Source organism: Platichthys flesus, chromosome 7 (assembly GCF_949316205.1).
Source record: "Platichthys flesus chromosome 7, fPlaFle2.1, whole genome shotgun sequence".
Classification (NCBI taxonomy): domain Eukaryota; kingdom Metazoa; phylum Chordata; class Actinopteri; order Pleuronectiformes; family Pleuronectidae; genus Platichthys; species Platichthys flesus.
The window spans coordinates 7682858-7706006 of NC_084951.1; the positions used below are offsets into that span (position 1 = coordinate 7682858).

Sequence of the window (23149 nt, forward strand, 5' to 3'; positions counted from 1 at the left end):
AAAACAAAAATGACAACTAGTTGAGAATTTTTGTTTTCTATGATGTGTCTCTTTGCTTGAAACTATTGTAACTAATTGAATATGCACTGAATCAGGAAGGGTTGAAATATAATCTATGTAAATTGTGATAAAGAAAAATCCAGATCCACCACTGCTCTCGAAGCTCATAGAACTTTGTCTTGTCAATTTCGGGTTTTATTTCGGGAAGTTCTCGCCGGAAGTGGCATGTGTCCTCGGCGGACTTGCTGGTAATCGTGCCGATCAGGAGAACTAGGAGTGTTCAGCCTCACTTTTGATGGCCACTGTCTTTGTTGTTGTTGTGGTGCAGCGATCAGAGTGGGCGACACGTTCCATGCACAGTTGTGTAACTTATGTAAAGTTGATGATCTGATCCGTGAAGTGCAAGCGGCGGAGTCTGCGTCAGCCCGAACTCTGCTCGCGCTGTTCAGAGGATGCGAGGAGCCGCGTTTCATCCGTGTCTCATGTAACCGGGAGGAAAGCGAGGAGAGGAGCTGGTTTTTCTCTCATTGCTGTGAACTACGAGCGGTAAGTTCTCACCCACAGACCCTTGTGGTGTTTTACTGACTTTAATCCACACCTGTCTGACACTGTGTCCACCCCTCGTCAGTAAATGAGCTGCTCAGTTTGATTCATTCACTGCTCTAGTTGCTATTTCAGCTACTTTTCCTAGGCAGTTTTTTCTTTTCGTGAAATCAGTGCACCGAAGTCCATTGTAAAAAAACGGCAAATTAAAAAGTCCTCCGCTATTGACATCTATCGTGTTGTTGTTACATACAAGTAAAGCCTATTTGTATACAATGAATCCCTGTTGTTTCATTCGGCATACGTCTTATAAACTAAAAGGCGCTTTTCGGACCAATATAAACTTTCAGAAGTCTCCAAAGCCCTTATTCCTGGCGCTAACTGTTGTCACCGACTCACTGTGAGGGCTGACGGAGCCGTTTAAACCTGTTAGCTGATTCATATACAGGCCTATTGTTAACGCCGAATTATAGAGGAGTTCATAATAAATCAGATTAGTGTCTGGGGTTCAGATGTATGTTGTTTAGTCTCAGCAAAAAAGAATAACATTTTAAACGGTGCAGTTTTTAAGGGAGATTTGGCATCTGCCAGAGAGAGAGAGAGAGAGAGAGAGAGAGAGAGAGAGAGAGAGAGAGAGAGAGAGAGAGAGAGAGAGAGAGAGAGAGAGAGAGAGAGAGAGAGAGAGAGAGAGAGAGAGAGAGAGAGCATGGAGCTATAGACGTGTGCCCCCCCCCCCCCCCCCCCCTCCTCTTCTGCATCTAACCTCAATTTACTGCAGCGACAACCTCCACACTCCAGGAAACCAGCAGCCAATGTGCAAGACCCAGATTGAGTTATGGCCATTATCCCATGAGATGAGGATGGCTGCTGCTTTGAAACGACCCGCAGGTTTGCCAAGTTCAGGGGGAACAGCTCGGGTAATGATCAACTGAAGACAGAACAGACAGAATAACCCCAGCTGCTGCAACGGAGAGCGCCTGGGATCTGTTATTCCACCAATCTGCTCAGAAACAATATCCATTCGATTTCGCGCATTCGTTTTAAATGTAAACCTTTTGACATTTTCTCAAGGATTGTTTTTATTTGTCCCATGCAAAGAGAAACAGGGTAAAACTTGTGGGTGCGGGGGGGATGCTCTTTTTCTGGGCAGACATACCAAAAGGATCAACTCTATAAAACACAGTCAACAGATTCAAACATTTTTGAAACTGATTTAAAACAATGAACCACTTGTTGATGGTTGGGGGCATCACTGAGCCAGAACAGCTCTAACTTCATCAAATCACGATGAAATCAAATCAAATCAAAAATATAGTAATATGATAATATAATTAAGAGTTGTTTGGGAACAGCCCCCAACTACAGATGACAGAGCCTGTCACATCAAGTGGGTTTTCAATCATCCAACAGAGCTGCTCAAATGAATGCCTGGATGCAAGGGAGCCGTTCTGGTGACCGGTAATGTTACAGCAATTGTGAGGCTTTATCTCTATCTTTATATTACCATGTTCTTTATATTCTGGTATTTAGCAACCTACACTTTTCTGTCATTACATACCTCCGTAGGTCTTTGCTGAGGGCGAAGCTGTGTAGTGCAGCACCTCACCTGCAACGTGTTGAGTCACGCCGCTCGTCCTCAGGGGCGTGTGTTGTGGCGGTTTTGAAGGTGCAATTAGGTTTAGTTTAGCTGCCAAGTGATGATGGGGAGCTTCAGCTTCATGGGTTCCCCTGTCGGGTTTCTGCGGGGGATGAGTCACGGAGTTGGACACCTTTCCCCGACAGTTGACAGGGATATAAACATCAGTGTGGTTCATTTGGACTCACCTTCCAGCTTTGTCACTCGATACCACAACACCTCGCAGTTTGCCTCACTGGCAGTAAAGAACGTGCGTGCCACAGGAAAGAGGGGACTGGCAGTTTTATGTGTTTGCAAATGTTACTGGTACTTGCTGGACTTTTTGGTAATTGAAAGAGGATCTCAGATTACCTTCACAAAGGGTTTGAGTTCAGATGCTATAAACCTAGCTCACGTCGGGGGTTGCAACTGGATGAAAATCTCTCCGCACAATAATTATGGACAGTGTGCTGATCCTTCTTCCTGCAGCTCAGGAAACGCAACTCTGTTCTTCCTGTACAACATACCGCACACAGACGAGTAATGCAAATGGGTCAGCTCGGGAGTCGCATTGTCATTGCACGGTCTGGCAATGATCGAGCAGCATTCCGTCGCACACATACATTTGATTTAGGTCAAACCAAACAAAGGCGTCACTTGCAAGACAGAGACGGACTGAGTGTCTCTATAGTTAAATTTATTCCCCGACCCCCCCCTTCTCATACAGCTCTGTAGGAATGCAGCGCATAGCGTTATTATGATCAGGAGCTGTGCAGTGGAATTTTACCATGTCTCCCCTTCTCCAGATTCTCCTCAGCCTCGGTCCTAATGTGCAACGTGTCCAAATGGTTTGGTTCCAGCAAGCCGGGAGCTGCTTTACAAGAGTGTACAGTCACCGACTCGATGTTGACTCAGGGGCTGAGAGTCGCGGGGCCGGGGCGTCCACTGCACAACTTTACATCAAGTCTGTCGCTGCTTGACTGCATGAATTAGACGGAACAACATTATAGCTTTATGCCAAACGTACAGCTCCAGTTAATTCACCATGCTTTTGATAAATTGCGCATCCATTTGAGGAGATTTATTCCACTGCATATACTCGTGGGTTTAAAATGTTCTCTCTTATTCACCTACCTAGTGCAGTGCCTGTTGTAAACCTGCCTCTCTGGAATTGGCTGTTAACTTGTCCTTTATTAATCCTGAGCTACTTCGGAATCATTCCTTGAAATTAAGATAAGATAAGATAAGAAGTCCTTTTATTAGTCACGCAATGGGGATTGCTGCAATGTTAAAGCAGCAGAGGACATCACATAAGCAGCATGCAGTACGTGGGTGAAGGAATATCAAGAAATATAAATATATTGAAAAAATATAAATGTTAGTGAGTCCTCATCACACAGTTCAACAATACACTGTCACTTTTCATTGCTTTATGTGCGGAGCTTCCGAGCAGTATATGGTGCAGAGTGAAGTTCAAAAACTTTGCGATTATCTTACCTGGTTTATCTGCAATGAATATTATATTTCAATTTTTTTGCATAAAATGAGACATTTAGACATTTGTGGTGTTAGTAAGTAGATAGTGATGGCTATTAAGTATGCATTGACAATCATGCTCTTCAGATAATTTCAAGTGTGCATTCTTCACAGTTATTTGAAAGGCAGCCTTGCGGAGAACACTGAATTAGATTTAGTGCTTTGCTGTATCGTTGGACTTTTACATTTGGCCAGCTCTGTGGTTAAGGACAACAGCTAGAGAGAAAGCTGTATTCCCCTGGGGCAGAGGAGGGTTTGGTGCGGCTAAAGACAGCAGCAGTACGCCACAGAAATCTGGTTCCTGCTACTGTGTTATCTTTATCTGTTATCTCACTGAATTTATTTTTGGCGACCGACCTTGACAAGATCCTGTCCTTCCTGATCTTCTCTCTGTCCATGCGTTCTCCTTGTAGATAGTTTAAGATGCGTGATGTTTCAAAAGGAACTGTGTCCTCCTGTGTTACCTCAGTATCCCTTTCATCCTGCTGTGTGTTGTCTGGACTTGTTTTTAAGTGCAGAGTGATTGATGTCTAATTTTTGTCGGTTGACTTCTCTTCAGGTTGTTTACAAATGCAGACGAGGGGATAATGACACTCTGCTAGGACAAGAGGACACGCAGAGACAGTTTCAGCCATAAATCTGGTGGCGCTCCGGTTTTTCCTGATCATTCCTGTACTAAGTAATACTGCCCGCCTTGGCAAGGAAATACTTGAGTCATACCCTAATGGAGAGCTGAGGGTGAGCTGACATTTGCCCCCCACCTCTCAACATGCTGGCTCTGAGGCTGGAGCAGGGCAGGCAAGGGGGCGGTGAGGTCGATCGCCTGCAGAAGGGGGCCACTGTGGCATGGCAGGGTCGGCAGCCGGGGAGGCCCCCTCCTCACGAGAAGAAAATTAACATCAGGGAGAAGATCTCCCAGTGGGAAGGTCGCAGTCAACCGGGCAGCAGCCAGGAGGTTGGAGTGAAAGCACACCCTCCGACCCTATCCCGAACTCTGTCTGAGGATCTCCTGCGAAATGGATATACCAACGAGGTCTCAAGAGGGGGGCTTCACGCGAAAGACAACATCTCCAAAGCTAAGAGTTTTGGCTTAGATTTCCGGGAATCCCCAGCACAAGCTGGATATCGTGTGGTTGGTAGAAGGTCAGAACCTCTGCAGAAATGCTCCACTGGACTTTCAACCAAGCCGCCAGGATATAAACCACTTGCAGCACAAACATTTGCATCTCAAAAAGTGGAGGCTAACAATACTAACTCTTCTGCGCAACATAAATTCCCTGCCAATGGAGACGAAACAATCGAACGCATCTTGGAGGTTCAAGTAGTTTCTAAACCTCTACCTCTGTCAAGTGATTTCCAAGAAGACAACATGCCTGCGGGGAACTTCTACACCTCACGCGGTTTCTGGCGTAAGATGGAGGGAGACAAACTGCTCTGGGAAAGAGGCAGGGAGTCTACAGGTGAATCCCAGCCTCCTCCTAAACCTCAGCGGACATTTACATATCGGGCAGCCAACAACAACAACATCTCAGGGCACACGGCGCAATGGGACAAAAGATCCCCTCATAACCAACACTCCAAAGCAGGGAGTAAGAGGGTAGCCCACCCGCCTAACTTCCCTCCTCCTCCATGTCCAGTTGCAAAGACCAATGGGCTTTCAAGGCACAAAAAGAACAGGTGAGTCTCGTTAGATAGTTTGGGTTGAAAGAATACACGTAACTTTTTTTATTTGTTATTTTAGTACGATTTTGAAGAAAACTCTAGATCGTGCTGATTGGATATTAGAGATTTAACCCTAAAAAATTCACGTTGCAGCTGTTCTCTTGCTCCGGACTGCTGATTTGTTTTTAGGGGCAGATTTGAGGAGGGACTGTCTGACTGTAATTTCTGGCTGGGGTCCATGTGTGATATCACATGATATCTGGCAGCATTGTTCTCTATTGTCTCTATTGGCCTAGTTCCTCACCAGCCACTGGTCCAGGGTCATCATACACACACACACACACACACACGCACACACACACGCAGACGTATTCTGTCAAAACAACACAATCTGTACACAGTCGTTTCAGAAAGTATGTGATGCGACTTACTCTCTGTCTCTTTGAATGTCAATTCCCAGTGTTATTTTCAGAAAAAAATAATCAGCAAAGATGTGCACAGTTTATGATAAAATATAAGTTGAAAAACAAAATCAGATTAAGCCACATAGCTACATATTTTGTATATGGGTGCTAACTGCTTATAAACACAAATGAATAACTAGAATACGACTACATTTTAAATCAAGTCTTTGCAACTTGTGAAACAAGAAATTTCACACGACCAGCATGACTCAGTCTGTGAACTAGAGTGTTCGATACTCCTCTGGTTGTGCCACTGTTGCTCTAACATGTCACAGATTAAAGTTTTAATGCTTTTATCAGAGCAGTGTAACACGTCTGTTTGTTGTAGTCTTGTTCCACTGCTCTGAGGTCAGTGGTGCCAGATTTGACTGCCACAAAACCCCACCCAGTCATATTTTGTATTTTTATTTAGGAGAACAGTTGTGCGTGTATACACTCAGTTGATTGTAACCAACGTGGCTGCTATTGTTTTCGTGTGTGTTTGTTTGTGTGTGTGTGTGTGTGTGTGTGTGTGTGTGTGTGTGTGTGTGTGTGTGTGTGTGTGTGTGTGTGTGTGTGTGTGTGTGTGTGTGTGTGTGTGTGTGTGTGTGTGTGTGTGTGTGTGTGTGTGTGTGTGTGTGTGTGTGTGTGTGTGTGTGTGCGCACGTGTGTGTGTTTTTAATCATGGCAGAATGTGACACCTACTACAGCGGGATTTACCACAGATACATTGTTAAGTACTTTGTGTACTTGCTTGTCTGTCTCTGCACCGATTTGCTAAGCTGAAGGTTTGCAGGCTTCTGCTGTGTCAAGAGTTATTATCCATCATGCAATAATTAAACTAGATCTAAATTTTACCGCAGGGATGATGATCATTGGTCAGTCATGATTAGACCAAAATAGTACCTTGACACATGCAGGTGGAGGACAATACAATGTTTGAAAAGTCCAGATACATCTTGCCATGAATGGAATAATAACATATATGACACTACATATTATAGTTATAGTTATATTATATTGTTGATTGTGAAAGGAATAATGTGTTTTGTTATATCAAGTGCTCGATGTGTTGGCAGCAGGTTGGATTTGTTGTATCGGTTTTAACTTCTTCCTGTGCTGTGATACCTGATTGTGGAAGTTTGCATCACAGTTTTAGTCTCAGTTCCAGATTCAGATTGCCTTAGATGTTGTAGGTGTGTCATGATTCATGAAACACTTCAAGAGTCACAAACTGAAGGCTTGGCACCGTTTTTCACAATCCACTGATCTGAATATCATTAAACATATCTAGGTAGATCACATTAGGAATCTTTGAAGGAAGAGTGGGTAGAAATGTGTTGATCTAGATTAGAAAGTCCCCTTAAGGGTCTGGCTACAGAAAGCATTTGCACGATTGGATATCTGATATCTGACCCTAACCCTTACTTTTTTTCTTTAATCAACAAAATGTGCGCTTTATCATGTATAGCTCATTACATATACACTTAGAGTGGAAGAAAAGGGAATATTTAAACATAGTTGTATTGTAAAACCCCAAAGTGTAGTTTCAGTATGATAAATGATCTTTGCCTTTGAGGAACATTGCTTTACTCTTCACTTATATAAAAAGATGGAGGCTTTATTGCACACTTTTTGTCAGTCATCACTCATCACTTATCCCTCTGTGTGTGTTGTGCTGAGCCTCAGTTTATTATCCCAGCAATGAGTTTATCTTGTCCACCCAGTCTGTTTGTTTGTTAGTTGAATTGTTTGTTTGATGAAATAATCCGCCACATGAGCTGTGTGTCAGTGAGTGTGTGGAATTTGGTGCAGCTTGATTGAATTTACACACAAACACACATGTATATATTCGTGCAGACACACACACACACATAATCAAACACAACCCGTTCACAACCTGAAACTTTACAGAAGAGTTGAGGGTCCAAATGAACTTATTACCAACTAATAATTGAATATTGATAATTACAACTAACCAATAACTGGATGACAGCTGCATCTTTCCTTTACTTTCCTTTTAAAAATTGCTAAGATGACATTATGCCAACAGCTGTCTCCGTCTAAATCCTGTCACACTCTTTCTTTTTGTTTGCTTTTATTTTTTTACAGCTCAGTCATTTCCTGTCATGACACTTTATCATATGCTCTGTGTCCTGTTGTGTTTGATATCAGCATAAGGAATTTAGTGGTGGAACCCTAGCAGTAGACATGCAGTGTAAACAAACGTATGCTGGCTATCTTAAGGACAACAGCCAGGCCCCTCTTTCTCACCGCTTCTCCCCCCCGCAGGAAGTCCTTTGAGTACGAGGATGCAGCTCGTCTGACAGCCAAGCAAGGCACGCTGGGAGGAGAGGCGAGGCACTCCGGCCTTTACCATGCCTACTCTGAAGACAGTATTTACGAGGACATTCTCTGTAAGTTGCACTCCCTGGGTCATATACACTGAAGAAGATCAGCCTGTGAATGAACCTCCAGAGATCTTGATCATTATCCTGAATGTCAGGCTGTCATGTCATTTTAACACTTCAAAATTGGACTTGGAATTTGAGATTATTCCAGGCTCATGCCATGCTTTAATTTTTTTTTAAATACCGAATAATAGCAGTGCTGGTATCAGCATTATCGACACTAAATAGCAGGTTTTTAAAATGTTGGCATTTTGATTAAACCATATCAATCATGCTCAGTTGTGCCAATTAAAAGCAGTAGTTAATGGATAAATATGTATGTCTTTCAAGAGTGCAGGAATTATTTTAAATGAAATAATAATAGAAACAAGTAGTTTTAGATAAATAAGTGCTCGCCCGCCGTTCACCGGTTTATTGTAAGGTCATTGAAGCTTGACTCAGACGCCAGAGCCCGACGGGAGAATCAGTTGCCGTGAATTTGCCTCTGTCGTGATCGACATTGTCCCTTGTCCCATGAATCTCAGCCACAGCTGTTACAGAGCCCTCATCACCTGTTTATACAAAGTTTATCTCTTTATCACATAAATTGTTTCTTTTCTATTGATAATTTAACAGCTAAATGGCAGCATGTAACATAACACAAAACATATGGAAGTGTAGCACTGGTACTTACCATGGAAACGTGGCTCTAACCTGTGCGATCAGCTAACTTAAAAAAATTCAGTCTTTATTTTTGTAGAACTATAACTTATGTTTCACAGATTAGAGGAAAAAAAGTGACACTGGCTCCACACAACCATACACACAATCCCCAGAAAGGCCCCTGTTTTTTCAAAGTTTATAATAATGAACGTATCATGTGTCCAAATCGCACATAATTCCACACCACACTTCCCTGTTCCCCATTAACAATACACACGCAATGTGGGAAGGAAAAAAGTGCCCCATACAGACAGACAGAGATTTCTGGAATTAGTAAATAGATTTATCACATTTACTGTTTTAATCTCATGTTCACATAGGTTTAGGTTAGAGGAATTTAATGTATGCCTGAATGTATAAATTGTCTCTGTCATGTGCCTTTGTTTGTTTACCTATTTTATCACACCTGCCTATCTATTAAAAATTTCTTTTTTTGGACTTCTTCCTCTGCGTTTAGCACTTAAGTTAGGTCAACTCCAATGGAATTAGATAAACATCGATATTGATGCTGATTTATGCATACATTTTCATTGGATAGTGCCATTATGCAAATTGTTATAACTCAAATATCAGAACCACATAATCACAAAGAAACAGAAAGGTCAAAACTAAAAAAGGAATAAGGTGCCCAACTTCTTTATACCCACCAGACACCTCAGTCAATTGCTGTCATGCACGTAAAGCCTGTATCAGGTTCTGGTGAAATCATTTCCCAGTGTCCGCTGTGTATAACACTGATCCAGCATGTCTTATCTCTCCAATCACTCCATGTTCCCTCAGGTGAAGTGACCAGAGATAACCCCTATGAGGATATTAAGCTATCTCCCATGTGTCTACCTATCTCAAGGCCTCACAACCCGAAGGTATGGGAAAAACTTCTTACTCTCACAGAACACAAGCATTTTTATTATTTCTGTGTATCAGATGATCCGTGCGCAACCGGAGATTGTGATGGAGGAGGAAGGAAGTGCTGTAGCTTGACACTGTATAATTATCTAAAACCAGAGATAACTCCACTGTTCGTGTCTTCCAGCTGCCTCCTAAACCCCAGACGTTGCAAGGTTACGCCAGCAAAGGGGAGCGGAAGGGCTACCAAGTGTCCAAATCCTCAACGCTCGCAGAAACTCCCAAACCTGCTGCACCGCGGCGCACAAGCACTCAAAAAACACAGAGGACACCTCACGTAAGTGATACTTCCATGTTTTCACAAACAGTTGTATCTCACTGTGGTGTGATAGAATAACCAAATAGTTGTGCAACGAGGAAGGAGGTGGTGCCATGTAGAGCAGGAAGGAGAGGATGCTGAAAGAAACAGATAGGGGTAGACGTACGACTGTCAGTTTGACGGCTTCACTAGAATTCAGACTTCAATTCAAACATATACGACCAATGGCAGTGGAAACAGTCTGGACAGGGAGGAACTTTAAGGATAAGGTACAGTAATGAAATCGACTTAAGCCGTTTTCATACATGTCCTGTGAAGGTTCTCTGCGGAGGAGATTTGTGGTGATAGGAGCCGACGTCGATACCGATGTCGGCTCCTATCACCACAAACTCTCTCACCCTAACCAGTCCAGGCACTGAGTTCAGCTCTACTTGAGGATTCTCCCTCCTAAAAGAGAGTTTTATCTCTCCACTGTTGCCAGGTGTTTGCTCATAGTGGTAACTGTTGGATTTCTTTATAATATTCTAAGATCCTGTGTAAAGTGCCTGCTGAGTCCCAGCTGACAGTGGGAGAAGGAGGTGGACTTGATTGACACCAGTCTGCATTTAAATAATCCCTCTCTGTCCGTTTGTCCATCCATCTGTCAGTATTTTGGATTTTCTTGATAATCTACTCATCTGGAACTCCAGTTACACTTAGATTAAAAAATGTTACAGAGAATACTGCAACCTAAATTTAAATCTATGCAGTGAAAATTATTCCGTGAGGTAGTAGGAAATAAGAACAATTGTACTTTCATATCTGAGTCTGACACTTATAAATAAAGTCCTACATTTGACAACAGATTGTTTAAAAACTTAACTATACAATTGGTGCCGGGACACTGAATGGTTTGAGCTGTTATATTTATACTTGGATTGAAATGAATAATGCATTTCTTCTACTAATTCTTCCTTTTTGAACCTCTTTACATTCACAATAACAATCTGTGAGTCAAATTTAAACAGGGGCTCCCTCACTGTCAATATTGAAAACAAGTTTAAAACCTGTTATTGATCCCCCACATATTGACAGACTGAACAAAACAAATTCACACTGCAGCAGTGTTTTTGTGAATGATCCGTTGTGAACCACAAAACACACCTTTCTCTTCTGAAAGTTCAACTCCTCACTGAAATCTATACAAAAAAATGGAATTATTTCCAGGTTTATTCTCATACATGTGCTCGGACCGTCCTCCTAAGGATATATGTGAGCACCCTGTACCCTGTCAAATTCAGTTGGGTTCTCTCATTAACGGAGGAATGCAGGAATGTAGGAGTAAAAGAAAATGACAATCTATAATATAATTATGTACTTAAAGTCTGTTATATCTTGAATCCCTGTAATCACGATTCTGTAATGGCTGTGAAATTATGGGGCTGATGAGTGTCTGTGTTGTACAAAACAGTACGTCAACAAGATTGAGACGATCTTCGATGACAAGAGAGGGAGGAAGAGAGTGAAGAACCAGGGCGTCTCAGTGAGAGGTACACACACACACACACACACACACACAGATTTGTGTGCATGAACTAATGCATATGCCCCAATGTCTCCACCATCAACACTTCAGAGAGATTAAGTTGGTGGAAATACCCAGCGTCTGATACACTCCGGGGCGGCTTTAGGAGGCAAAGCGGCTGATTATGAAACAAAGGCTGGCTGTCTGCATCTGATTATGGCTTCTCAAGTCTTTTCCATTCCTCTGCATCACGTTAATCTCTCCCTTCTCTAATTCGTGTCAACAGAGGAGACCAGCGGGACAGAGAGCGACCCAGAGGACAACAGCAAAGGTATCAACATAGAGTTAAGCTGACTGCACTGTGTATCATCTGGTTTTCAGGTTGCCATTAAATACGATTTCTTAAATGCAATAAGAAATACTGGTCATATTTGTCAGCAGTGTTTATTATCACTTAAGTATAAACAGAGGGCTGCATGGTTATTTATTAAGTTTTTCAGCCCAGAGAACTGTCAGTTGTATTTAAGGTAACAGGGAGTGTAACTATTGTCCCCATGTATTGGCGTCATTCTCTTTTATCCAAGGTTTTGCCCGTCTCTGCTTTAACTTTTAGAGCAAACGATGAAAGACAAAGGAAAAACTCTCTGCTTGCCATTTAGATCGTTAGGCTATTTATTGTCTTTGATTCCACTGTTGGTTTGGCTCACTTTTCATTAGATTAGGATGATTCATTGCCGTTTGCTGCGTAATGTGAATAAAATGTTAATACACTACTTTATCCGTGAACTTGATTTGGGCCTGAGTCACGTTAAGTAGGTTTTTATCCGCAGTGGTGGTGAAGACATCAACTTCCATGATCCCATGCTGCTTCATGAAGTCATCAAACTAGGTCTTATGTGACTGGTTCATAACATCCTCATTGGATCACCTGTACAAAATAATTTCGCAAGGGGCAACATTACTGCTGCCTGGGCTTAGTGCCGACAGAGCGATAATGAGGTCTGTCGGACTTTTCTCTTGAACTGACACAGCACTGTGGTTGACTACTTGACTCGTGTCCAGGTAGTCTTGAACCAAAGTTTTCTCAAGGGACCATGAACGATCAAATTTCATGGAAATCAGTCCTTTAATTGTGGTTATGTTACTGCAACACAGACCTTGAATGAACAGCCTCTCTATCCTAACGCTTGCCAACTGTTTAGCCTCCTTAGAAAAGGGAAATGTTGAGATTAATCATGACTGTTGTTTCAGATACTGTGTCACCAGGATTAAGAACCACAGATTATTCTGTAGATTGATATTTACAATGCTTTATATTGCTCCTCTGTGCTAGATTAGATGTTGTCTGTCGCAGGGCAAGCGTTACCACAACCTGTTCACTGTGTGTTGTCCAGCAGGCTCCAGGAGATCAGTTTACATCCAGTCTACACTGAAACGTCGGCCTGGCTACCGCACCCTGGAGAAAGACCTCATCCAGCTGCAACAGCAGCAGCTTTTCCAGATCTTTGTGGTGGTGTCGCTGAGAAAAGGCTCCCCAGGAAACACCTACTCCCCTGAAATTACACAACAGTTTCCCAAAATGGTTAGAAAGGGACTTTACAGTGACTTCTTCTGAGCAAATGTCATAGCTCTGCTCTGACTTAATGGTTTCTTAACATGCACGACTATTAACTCTCAAAGGGGAATGCCCCAGGACCGGAAACCAAGAACTTAAAATTTTAAATCATTAAAATTAAATCATCATCATTAAATCATTCTTTATTTGAAGGCTTTCGTGTCAGTGACAGCCAGCATTATGTGTTCTGGTTATCTGTCCGTCCATCCATTCGTGAACTTGATATCTTGAGAATGCCTTTCGGGAATTTCAGCAAATTTGGTACAATTATTAACTTGGTCTCAGGAATGAACTGATTTGATTTTTGTTGGTTGTCAAAGGTCACATTTCAAGGTCACTGTGGCCTTACAAAGCCCATTTGTTGCCTTGTGAAGGTGAATTCTCTGGAACGTTTTCATGGAATTCTTTCCCTTTGTGCACAAACATTCACTTGGACTAAAGGATTAAATCACTTGATTTTAGCATACAGTCTTTGGATCTTACTAGCCAAAGGTCAATGTCATGGTGGCCTCACAGAGTATGTTATGTCTTTCTTCAACATGATATCTTAAAATCAGCTTTAGAGAATGTCTTCTAATTTGGTATAATCATTTCTATCGAGTCATAAAACAATGCAGGTGAATGATACCTTATTTAATCTGTAGTGATTTGGAAAATACTGCTGTACTGAACTGGTGTTCGACTGTTTCAGTTTGAGAAGTCCTCCCGGATCTCCAAAGAGGCCGAGGATCAGCTGAAGGTCATTCCTAAGTTCTGCTTCCCCGACTCACTGGAGTGGAAGCCCTGTGCACACATGCCAAGGTCAGCTCATAATGTACTGTAATAATTAACTAAACACTGTTTTCATTTCTTCATTTATTTCCTTTACATCAATATCTTCTTTTGTTGTCATAATACAAACCTATGGTGTGTTTTAACTTTTTCAAGTTGTAGCTCCATAATTATTATTTGGGTTGTGTCTGATATTCCCATTTGCTTTCTATTTATATCCTCGCTACCACAACAACTCAAGTTCCCCACAGGGATCATTAAAGTTTCATCTGATCTAATTAAATCTTTGAGAGCTAAGGGGCACAGGGCCTCAGTTTTTTTTTGTAGTTAAAATGGTTCATTGTTGTAATGTGGGTAATGATATGGTGTTACATCGCTTCTCTGCCTTGAAACAACAAACATGGTATTATACTAATAAATGCAAAGTCTTCATATTAATCAAAAGCATTTTAGATAAAGAAATTCCATATGTTTCTTAATATGTTTTAATGATACAATTTTATCAGATGTTTCCCATCAGAAAACAGCCAACACAAATGAATGGTTTAAACAGTGGAATTTATTTTGAAGTGCCATAAGATTCACTGTCTATTGATGTTGTGCTTTCAGTGAGACCTTCTCCTTTGTCCTCACCGGAGAGGACGGCAGCCGCTGGTTTTGTTACTGTCGTAAGATCCTGGTGAGTGTGGATGAGTTCCTGTTTGTGTCTTAGTCACTGATTCAAGTGCGTTTGTGTGTGTGTGTTAATGTGTGTGTATGTTAGTGTATGTTAGTGTGTGTGTGTGTGTGTGTGTGTGTGTGTGTGTGTGTGTGTGTGTGTGTGCGTGTGCGTGTGATGATGACATGGCAGCCTGCCGCATGCTTACTCAACATCTCTGTGGAGTTGTGAATCACAGACCAAACCACTTCTGAATCAATGACAGAGAACATGAAGAATTTCATCATTTCCCCCTTTTTCCTTCACAAAGACAGAGAGCTGCTTTTAATTTTTTTTTCTGAACATACTTTTTACGTTGAAATTAAAACCCTAACACTTCAGACTATAGCTGCATTTTCAATGACATACAAAAAAGGGAAATAATCGATATGTTTATATTTGATGTATTTTATGGTGTTCGATGTCATATATGTAGGAAGTGTAGATGCAGTTTATGTGTTGTTACCTGCTTAATGACATTCCCTTCTATGTGTGTCTTCCAGCCCAGTGGAAAGGGGAAGAGGCTTCCTGAGGTGCACTGTATGGTCAGCAAGCTGGGCTGTTTCAGCCTTTTTGCAAAGGTAAAGTGATCATATAGTTTCAGTGCTCCCTCCATCCTGCCATTGACAGGGAGAGGAGATGCATTCTAAAAAGTTCAACCACCTCATCCACTTGCACGTGTGGGAAAATGCTTTCAAACTCCTTGTATGTAATAGGCTGGAATGAGACTACAATCAAAGATAATCCTGAGCAATCACTGGGTGTGTTTTTTAAGAAAGAAGTTGTATGCATGCAGCAGTGTCCCACCTATTTTACAGTTGGCTGAGGGAAGGTTACAAACAGTCAGTGGGAGTATTTCCAGGAGGAAAACTGCTTTTACATGCAGAGCTGCATTCTGCCGCCTCTGCTCTATTGTTCACACTTTAATCAACACTAGTTCCTTCAGGACAGGCAGTGATTTGCTCGGCTCTGTCTGCACAGATTCTGGAGGAGGTGGAAAGGCGCCGGGAGATTTCCCCAGCGCTGGTTTATCCTTTTATGCGTAGCGTGATGGAGGCCCCGTTTCCAGCCCCCGGACGCACAGTCACCGTCAAAAGCTTCGTCCCCGGCACTGGGAATGAGGTAACCCTGAGACCAAAAGAGGAAATGTTAATTGGTAGTTTTTTTCCCCCTCTAACCACTCCTCTCTGCAGACTCAGAGTGACTCAGAATGGGAGGTTATCTATGTAAACAATGGGGATAGCTATTTCAGCTTTGAAGGGCGTCATGTCAGGACAGCTCTGTGTTTACAACAGTTAACAGTATTCATTGTAGTCATTCCTGTTTAGAGACTCAAATTACGTGAGGTAATTCAGAGAAAATGCTGTAAAATACCTACTTTCTTCTAGGTGGCTCCTTAAATGAAAGCCTTAGCTTAGGTTTCTAAATTCCCCCTTGCAGCAGCCCACAGTCTTCCTATATGGGTATTTTTATACCATTTCTAACAGCTTACTGTCTCCACACTGTACAGTTTCAGTCTACATGCTCTTGTTGCTTTGCCAGGTGCTCACTCTGTGTCGGCCGGTGGACTCCAGATTAGAGCACGTGGACTTTGACAGTCTGCTGCAGTGCCTCAGTGTGGGAAGGCTCCTGCAGGTGTTTGCCTCCTTGCTGCTCGAGAGGAGAGTCATCTTCATCGCCGACAAGCTCAGGTACTGCTGTCATTAAATCACACACTCTAACACGGCAGGGCCACTTCACCTCCACTGTTCATAAGGATTATATAAAGCAAGGCAATTAAAAAAGACACCATATGGCAGCTGTAGTCGATACTTGCTGATATCCCACAGGCCCAGGGCCAGTTTTAATTATCTCTGCGTACTTTGGCCTCAGTGGGCTGCTTCAGTTGTGGCTGAGTCCCAACAGCAGATCAAGTCAGGTTTATTTAAACAAGCTTGTATCACTTACAGTGTCTCAGTGGGCTTGACAGGGACACAACAATACATTTTACATTATTAGTAGATTAAAGATATCACAACAACAATAATAAAACCACACACACACAAAAGTACAGCATCACAATTGACCCAGGAAAAGAGTCACTGTGGAGACTGGAGAGCAAAAGAGGCAGGACTTAATCACCATCATGCATCGGCTCTCAGTTCTCAATATGGCAGACAGCTGTTTATTGAGATTAGCCAAATTGTCACCTGAATACCTAAATAACCTACAAAAAGTATCGCTGTTTGTGTATCATAAAATAAACTGAAAGTGGCCCGGATATCCGCTGTCTACACCTTGAGCATCAGAATAATGGCTGGTGCCCCTAAAGGCTAATTCATTTTCTGACGATAGCGGTCCGCAGCAGTTACAATGATGGAAATTAGAATACAGTATTATGATCTATTCTGATTATTGAGGATGAAAACTGTTTCTACATCACAAATTGAAATGTTGCGATGGAGTCATCAGCTTGGTACGACAGGTTCTCCAACAATATCATCTAAAACTGATTAAAAGAGATCAAAATCAATATTAGAAATACAGTAATCTAGGAGTTGATTGGATATTAAATGTTATCAGACTTCGGAGAGAAACTTAAGATGAGAAAATGGTTTAAAATAAAAAAAAAAAAACTGGATTTAGAGCAGAGTATAATAACAGCTGTTTGAAACTGAGTATTCACAACCTTTAAGAACAATGATGAAGGACCTGTCGCCTTTTCTATGGAACAGATAAGATGACATGGAGACGAGTGTGCTTTGTACAAAGAAAGTGCGGCGCTTGGCTGAGTGTCCTCCCAAGAAGAGAAAAGCTTCTCTGTGGAAATTGACCACTTGAAAGGAAGTGGAGGAGGTGTTTCAAAGCGTGTTGACTTCTGACCGCAAACTGAGTCAGAGCATCACCAGAGATTAATACTGCATTAATAGAGGGCGAACAGAGATCAGTTGTGTTTTGGCAGATTTCTTCAACACTCTACTACAGTTCGCTGAATGCTCCTCCAGTTGAAAATGTGTTTGAGGTGGTGTGACACCTGTTTTCAGGGCGCTATGACATCATGTGATCCTCAGTGTGAGAACTGATCTTCTCTCTCCTGTTCAATGCAGCGTGCTGTCCCGGTGTAGCCACGCGGTGCTGGCGCTGCTGTACCCGTTCACGTGGCAGCACACGTTTGTGCCTGTGTTACCGGCCAGTATGTTGGACATCAGCTGCTCCCCAACCCCGTTCCTCATCGGGGTGCTGGCCCCCTGCCTGCCACAGCTGCTGGAGCTTCCTATTGAGGAGGTTGGTCACAACAAGATATTTAATATTTTATTTAAATGTTTTTTAATCCATTGTTTAAATGTTCTATATGTACAGTGGTTGTGGTGACACAGTTTGACTGCGTATTGTGAATGAATGCACAAGCAGTAGCACCTCCACAGGGGCACATGCACCATTGTCCACTGTGTGTGACTAAAGCCTTTTTCAGACGTGAACTCTGGAGAATGTCCGCACACTTGTGTCCAGACTTTCTCTGGAGTTTGCATAAATGAAGAATGCAGCAGGTGCTCCTCCACTCAGACTTGATCACAACAACACAACTCTTGAGTGTTCACGTGAGGGGGGGCGCAGCAGGCAGAGGCACAAGCTAACGTATTAATTCAGCTGCGGAGATGACCCTTTTCCCAGAATGCTCTCGAATGCGTTTGTCTTTCAATGTCGACACCTTTGCCAGCATCACCTATGTGAATGGCTCCTCTTTTTCATCTCCGCAGCAGAATTAACAGAGCAGCCTGTCCAGAGCTTCTCCTTTGGAAAGCCCCTCTACAGAAGGGCCAGAGATTATCTGGAGTTCAATCTGATGGCAGCAAATGTTTTGTCGACAAATTGTTAATAGGCTCTGGTTCAGGCCTACTTCAACATTTCATACCTGTGATTACGAATAGTGAACTCAGCTCAGTCAGTAACTGTCATTCTCTCTTCTCGCTCCCCAGGTGCTCATAGTGGATCTGTGTGCAGACAAGTTCGTCATTCAGGTGTGTACACATAGCCGGGTATGATAGGTGTGGCCCCAGTGGAAACCTGACTTTGCCTGCACATGTTTGAATGCAGCATGTTTTGAGGATGACAGAACCAAGATGATTGAGCATGCACAAAGGATGGAAGTGATGAAAATGTACAAGATACAAGTCCAGAGTGAGATCATCTCATGAAACCCACACACTGGACTCTTCTCTGGCTGATCCAGAGCTACAATAATCACGCTTTAATTTATTTTCAACATTGCTCTAACTTTTTACTTATTTTTCTGCTTGTCATTTTTAGCATTTCATTAAGTGAACGTCCTCTTCGTCTCTTTTATTAGAAACAAGCATTGTCACACCGATATGATCTGTTACACAAAACCCCAGTTCAATCAATCAATAATTTTTATGCATTGTACAAATACAGTGAGTAGATGTGATACAAAATGAATCGAGCACATATTTGTAAAATTTTTTGCTGTTAATCAAGTGTGTGTCATTCTCTGCTTATAAGAATAGTTTAAAATCACGAACTTCACTCAGGCGCAAAATCTGTCAGAACTTTCTCTCTCACCGTTTCAAACCAGTGTTTACCATTAATTACCTAGAACTGAGGTGATTCGCAGTCTTATAATTTGTAATTAACCCAAAAAAACATTTCGCATTATTAAAGAGAAAGTTCTCTAACTTGTTGTTTTGCTCCATTTTGTCCATGTGGCATCTCTCTGGGTTGGGTGGGTTCTCTCTCTGAAGCAAGAACCTGCCGTTTACCCATTATTCTGTGTACCTGTCAATCAGTGTTGTGTGTGATAGTGACGTTTGTGCGCATGCATGTGCAGCCCTGCTAAAAAATAATTAGTGAAGTAGCATTATTTTGTTTTGTATAGTAGTGAAAGTTGTGTGAACATTCTAATCTTAATATAAGATTGTCTTTGTGGATCAGCACATGAGATCTGAAATACATTATTGTCCACATACATACAATAAATACCGAAGCTTTTTAGCATTGTGTCGAGGTCACACACACGAAAATGTGAAGTGAGTTTCCTGGTTCAAAGTTCCCCAAGCTGATCTCCATGCAGAGCCAGCCTGCAGATATGCTGCACCACAGGAAGCAAATGTATTTTTGCCTCCTAGCTTTCTCATTCACCTTCTTCTGACCGTGCCCTAGAACCTCTTTTTTGGGCACCAGATCCATCTTTGAAGCGAGTAAATCATTCATAAGAACACGACTGGCCAAACTGGAACAAAAGCTCAGGGGCATCTTAGGTCTTTCTGTTCAAGCTCACTGGTACAGGAACGACTCCCATTGATGCCAAAAGGAGATGCATGTGTCTGTCAGTGGGTGGAACAGATGAGATGTGCTGTATGTTTTTAAATGACAATACGTGACTGCCATTGACCTCTGCTGTGTTGTGTGTGTTGACAGCTGGATGATGAAGACTGCATCCTGCCCAGTAAACTGCAGGCAGCGCTGCAGCAGATCCTGGAGGAGAGGGCGGATATCCTGAGACAGGAGGATGGAGACAGACTTGGAGGTCGGTATAACTGACTTCATGTGGCAAACAGCAGAGTCTGTATGTCAGTCAGGTGCTTGACTCACTGATTATTAAGCCTGTAACAATCTCGTGTAGTTCCTTTTTTTTCTTCTCTAGGGGGTTGAATTATATTTGTAGATCCTCTTTTTCGTCAAAGACCTGTTGAGCTCTTCTTTTTTTGTTCGGTTCACCTAATCTCTGCAAATACCAGTGGCAACACCCAGTTTTTTTCACTGGAGAGTTGAACCTATTCAGACGTTCACCAAATAGTCAAAAATGTAATCATTTGAATATCAGGCCTAAAATATTCTGACATAATCGTATGTATCATCCGACTCGTGAGACACTTAGATATGGTGCAATAGGCTAGTGTTACTTGTGGGATGGTAATTTGTTAAATTGTATGAATCTTTGTTTTAAATTATAGTTTTTATGAGCAAAAAAATACTTTGAAAATTCAGTTAGCAATTCTTCCGTCACGCTTAAATGTATGTCTTTGTTAAAGAGAAATATTTAAGGCGACATGTATAGTTTGTTATGTCTCTGTGTAGTTCCTTCTTGGCGAAGCAGATATTAGCACCCTGCAATAAAATTAGAGACAAAACCAACATGGACATGTTAATTATAAGAAATCCTGGTCAGAATTGATCTCAGTACAATCAGCGTGAATGTGAGAAAGACTATAGATCTACTGTCTCTGCCTGTGGTTTGCAAGGGACACTCTCTTCTACTCTACTTCACCTTATCTTAAGTGATGGTGGAATGTAGAACCCTGGGACTCTGACATTCCTTCATATCTGTTATACTTGACGTAGATCTTCATTCATCACAGGCTCAAAAAGTCTAACTTGTTGAAACCTGCAGAAACTCTGGTTCACTGAAGACCTGTTCATGTTGTCAGTAGATGATTTGCAGTGCATCAATCTGTGCTCCACAATAAAGAAGTTCAGTCATAACATAAGCTAAAGCATTAGACACGACTCTCTCTGAGTCTCTTTGTAGTTCATTAAAGTCACAGACTAACTAACTGTGTTATTAACCCTTTTCTCCTCTTTATGCATCCATCCATCCCTCCAGGCCAGCCAGATGACTTGAGCTCCCTGGTGTCTGAGGGCTTTGTGCGCCTCTTCGTGGAGCTGGTGGGCCACTATCCGTTCCACATGGTCGAGTCCTCCAATGGCAGCAGGGAGCTTCAGCGAGACAGCTTCCGCAAGTCTCACCCCTCCCGTGGAGTCCGGCAGTTCCTGCAGCTCTTCATGGACACGCAGATGTTCGCTGGCTTCATTCAGGACAAGGAGCTGCGCAAGGCAGGAGGAAGAGGTAAGAGGGAGGTGGCAGTGCCAGTGGTCACCAGGGTTTGAATCATTTAAAGACATGAACAATGTTTCTTACAAGGGTACAGCTGTTTGTCTCATGGAGGGTCAGTGTCCATCTTGATTTGTAGCCATTCGGTTTGTACACTAAGTGCTGGAGTTGTGTGATGTTAGTGAAAAACAGTGAATATCATCTTATTATATATATTCTTTAAAGCTTGGAGTGATGCAAGTCTGACGTTTCAACATGTTTAATGTTGTTTACTTGAATCAGATTTCCACATGTCTGAACATCTCCCTCTGTGCTCAGGTCTGTTTGAAGTCCGAGTGGCCGAGTATCTGGATTCGTACCCTGAGCCGGAGCCGAGCGGCGTGAACAAGTTCCTCAAAGGGCTGGGTGAGTGCTGCTCTAGGATCAGATGTTCCCTCTTTAAAAATGTTCATTCTCAGCAGCTAATTGATTTTTATTATTTTTCTTTTTAGGAAACAAGATGAAGCTCCTCCAGATTAAATGAGGAAAGTGAAAGACAATGTAATCAACAGCAGAAGATGTGGAGTTAGTGCTGGACTGACAGAGGAGATGAATGTGGATCAGAGTCTGGTGTCGGCGAGGAGTTGGCTTCTGACGGGACCTTGTGTGTATGTTTGGGAGCAGTGCACTTCTCTTTGGACGGAAACTGGAAACACTTTATTTCTTTCCTATTGTTGTTTTATTGAACCACAAGGACAAGGCACAAGGCGAACACTTTGTGGATCAGTTCTGCCGCACAATGTGCAACTTTAATGTTACATTTCAACTGAAAACACTGTGTGGTTCTAACCTGACGCATGTTTTTATACATTTCCATGTAAAGTTCTGACTTTGCGTTCCTCTCAGCACAAACTGTGAGAACCTTTTTGTTTACTGTGTTTGTATTTGTGTGTATTTCATATATAGTAGAGGTTGAGTCACTCTGATCAAGTGTTTGGACTCTATCTTAGACTATTTTGTGGGAATTAAGCCTTTTTCTTTTCTCTCTGTTAACTGGAGTTGTAAATATGATGTTTTTTTACATTTTGCACATGTTGAGAAGCAATGTACAGTATTTGGGATATTTTTGTATTAAAGCATGACATGTCCTACATTTAAAATAAATGGGTTTCCAAGGACAGTAATTAATGCGTGACTCCTATTTATAATGCAACTGCATTGAAAAGTGGGTTGTGCAGTTACTAACTATGATACTTGTGTCTTTTAGGCCACTTATAGGATAATTGGCTATATTGCAAAGTGATATGAGTACTAGTGCTAATATACATTGTTTCCATGATATAATTTTGTGTATGATAAATTATCATCAGGATGCGTTTTGAACTTTGCAGCATAAAATCTAAATTCTTTGTTGCTGTTCTTGTCGTGTTGCATCAGAAGTAAATAATAGAGGGCGTCTCATGTAATGGCTGCAAAATGAGGAAGCGCGATCCACTTTTTTTTCTTTATTTGGATTAGGTATGACAGGATGGACAGGATGATCACACCAGACAGGACTTGGTTTTAAGACAGACTTGATTGTGACCCTGTGATTTACACAGCACTGACTCCAGTCTGTACTAATTTGTCTTTTAGAGACAAATGGAAATCTCGTCTAAAGTACTCTGAGGCATGTGC

General features: G+C 42.0%; 1 protein-coding gene across 2 annotated transcripts; it reads left to right on the forward strand.

The window, feature by feature from the left end:
* The first annotated feature begins 272 nt into the window (after positions 1 to 272).
* On the forward strand, positions 273 to 22656 carry dennd2c (DENN/MADD domain containing 2C). Of its 2 annotated transcripts, none has more exons than XM_062392172.1 (19): positions 273 to 546; positions 4254 to 5371; positions 8092 to 8216; positions 9693 to 9775; positions 9946 to 10095; positions 11528 to 11606; positions 11868 to 11912; positions 12976 to 13163; positions 13888 to 13997; positions 14577 to 14646; positions 15168 to 15245; positions 15646 to 15786; positions 16207 to 16355; positions 17751 to 17928; positions 18621 to 18662; positions 20080 to 20188; positions 21266 to 21508; positions 21812 to 21898; positions 21985 to 22656. In XM_062392172.1, exons 2-19 carry the CDS (start codon positions 4464 to 4466, stop codon positions 22014 to 22016), a joined length of 2817 nt encoding a protein of 938 aa, XP_062248156.1. In that variant the 5' UTR covers positions 273 to 546; positions 4254 to 4463; the 3' UTR covers positions 22017 to 22656. The 2 variants fall into 2 exon arrangements, with proteins under 2 accessions (XP_062248156.1, XP_062248157.1); XM_062392173.1 differs by having other exon boundaries at positions 12979 to 13163.
* The last annotated feature ends 493 nt before the right edge of the window (positions 22657 to 23149 follow it).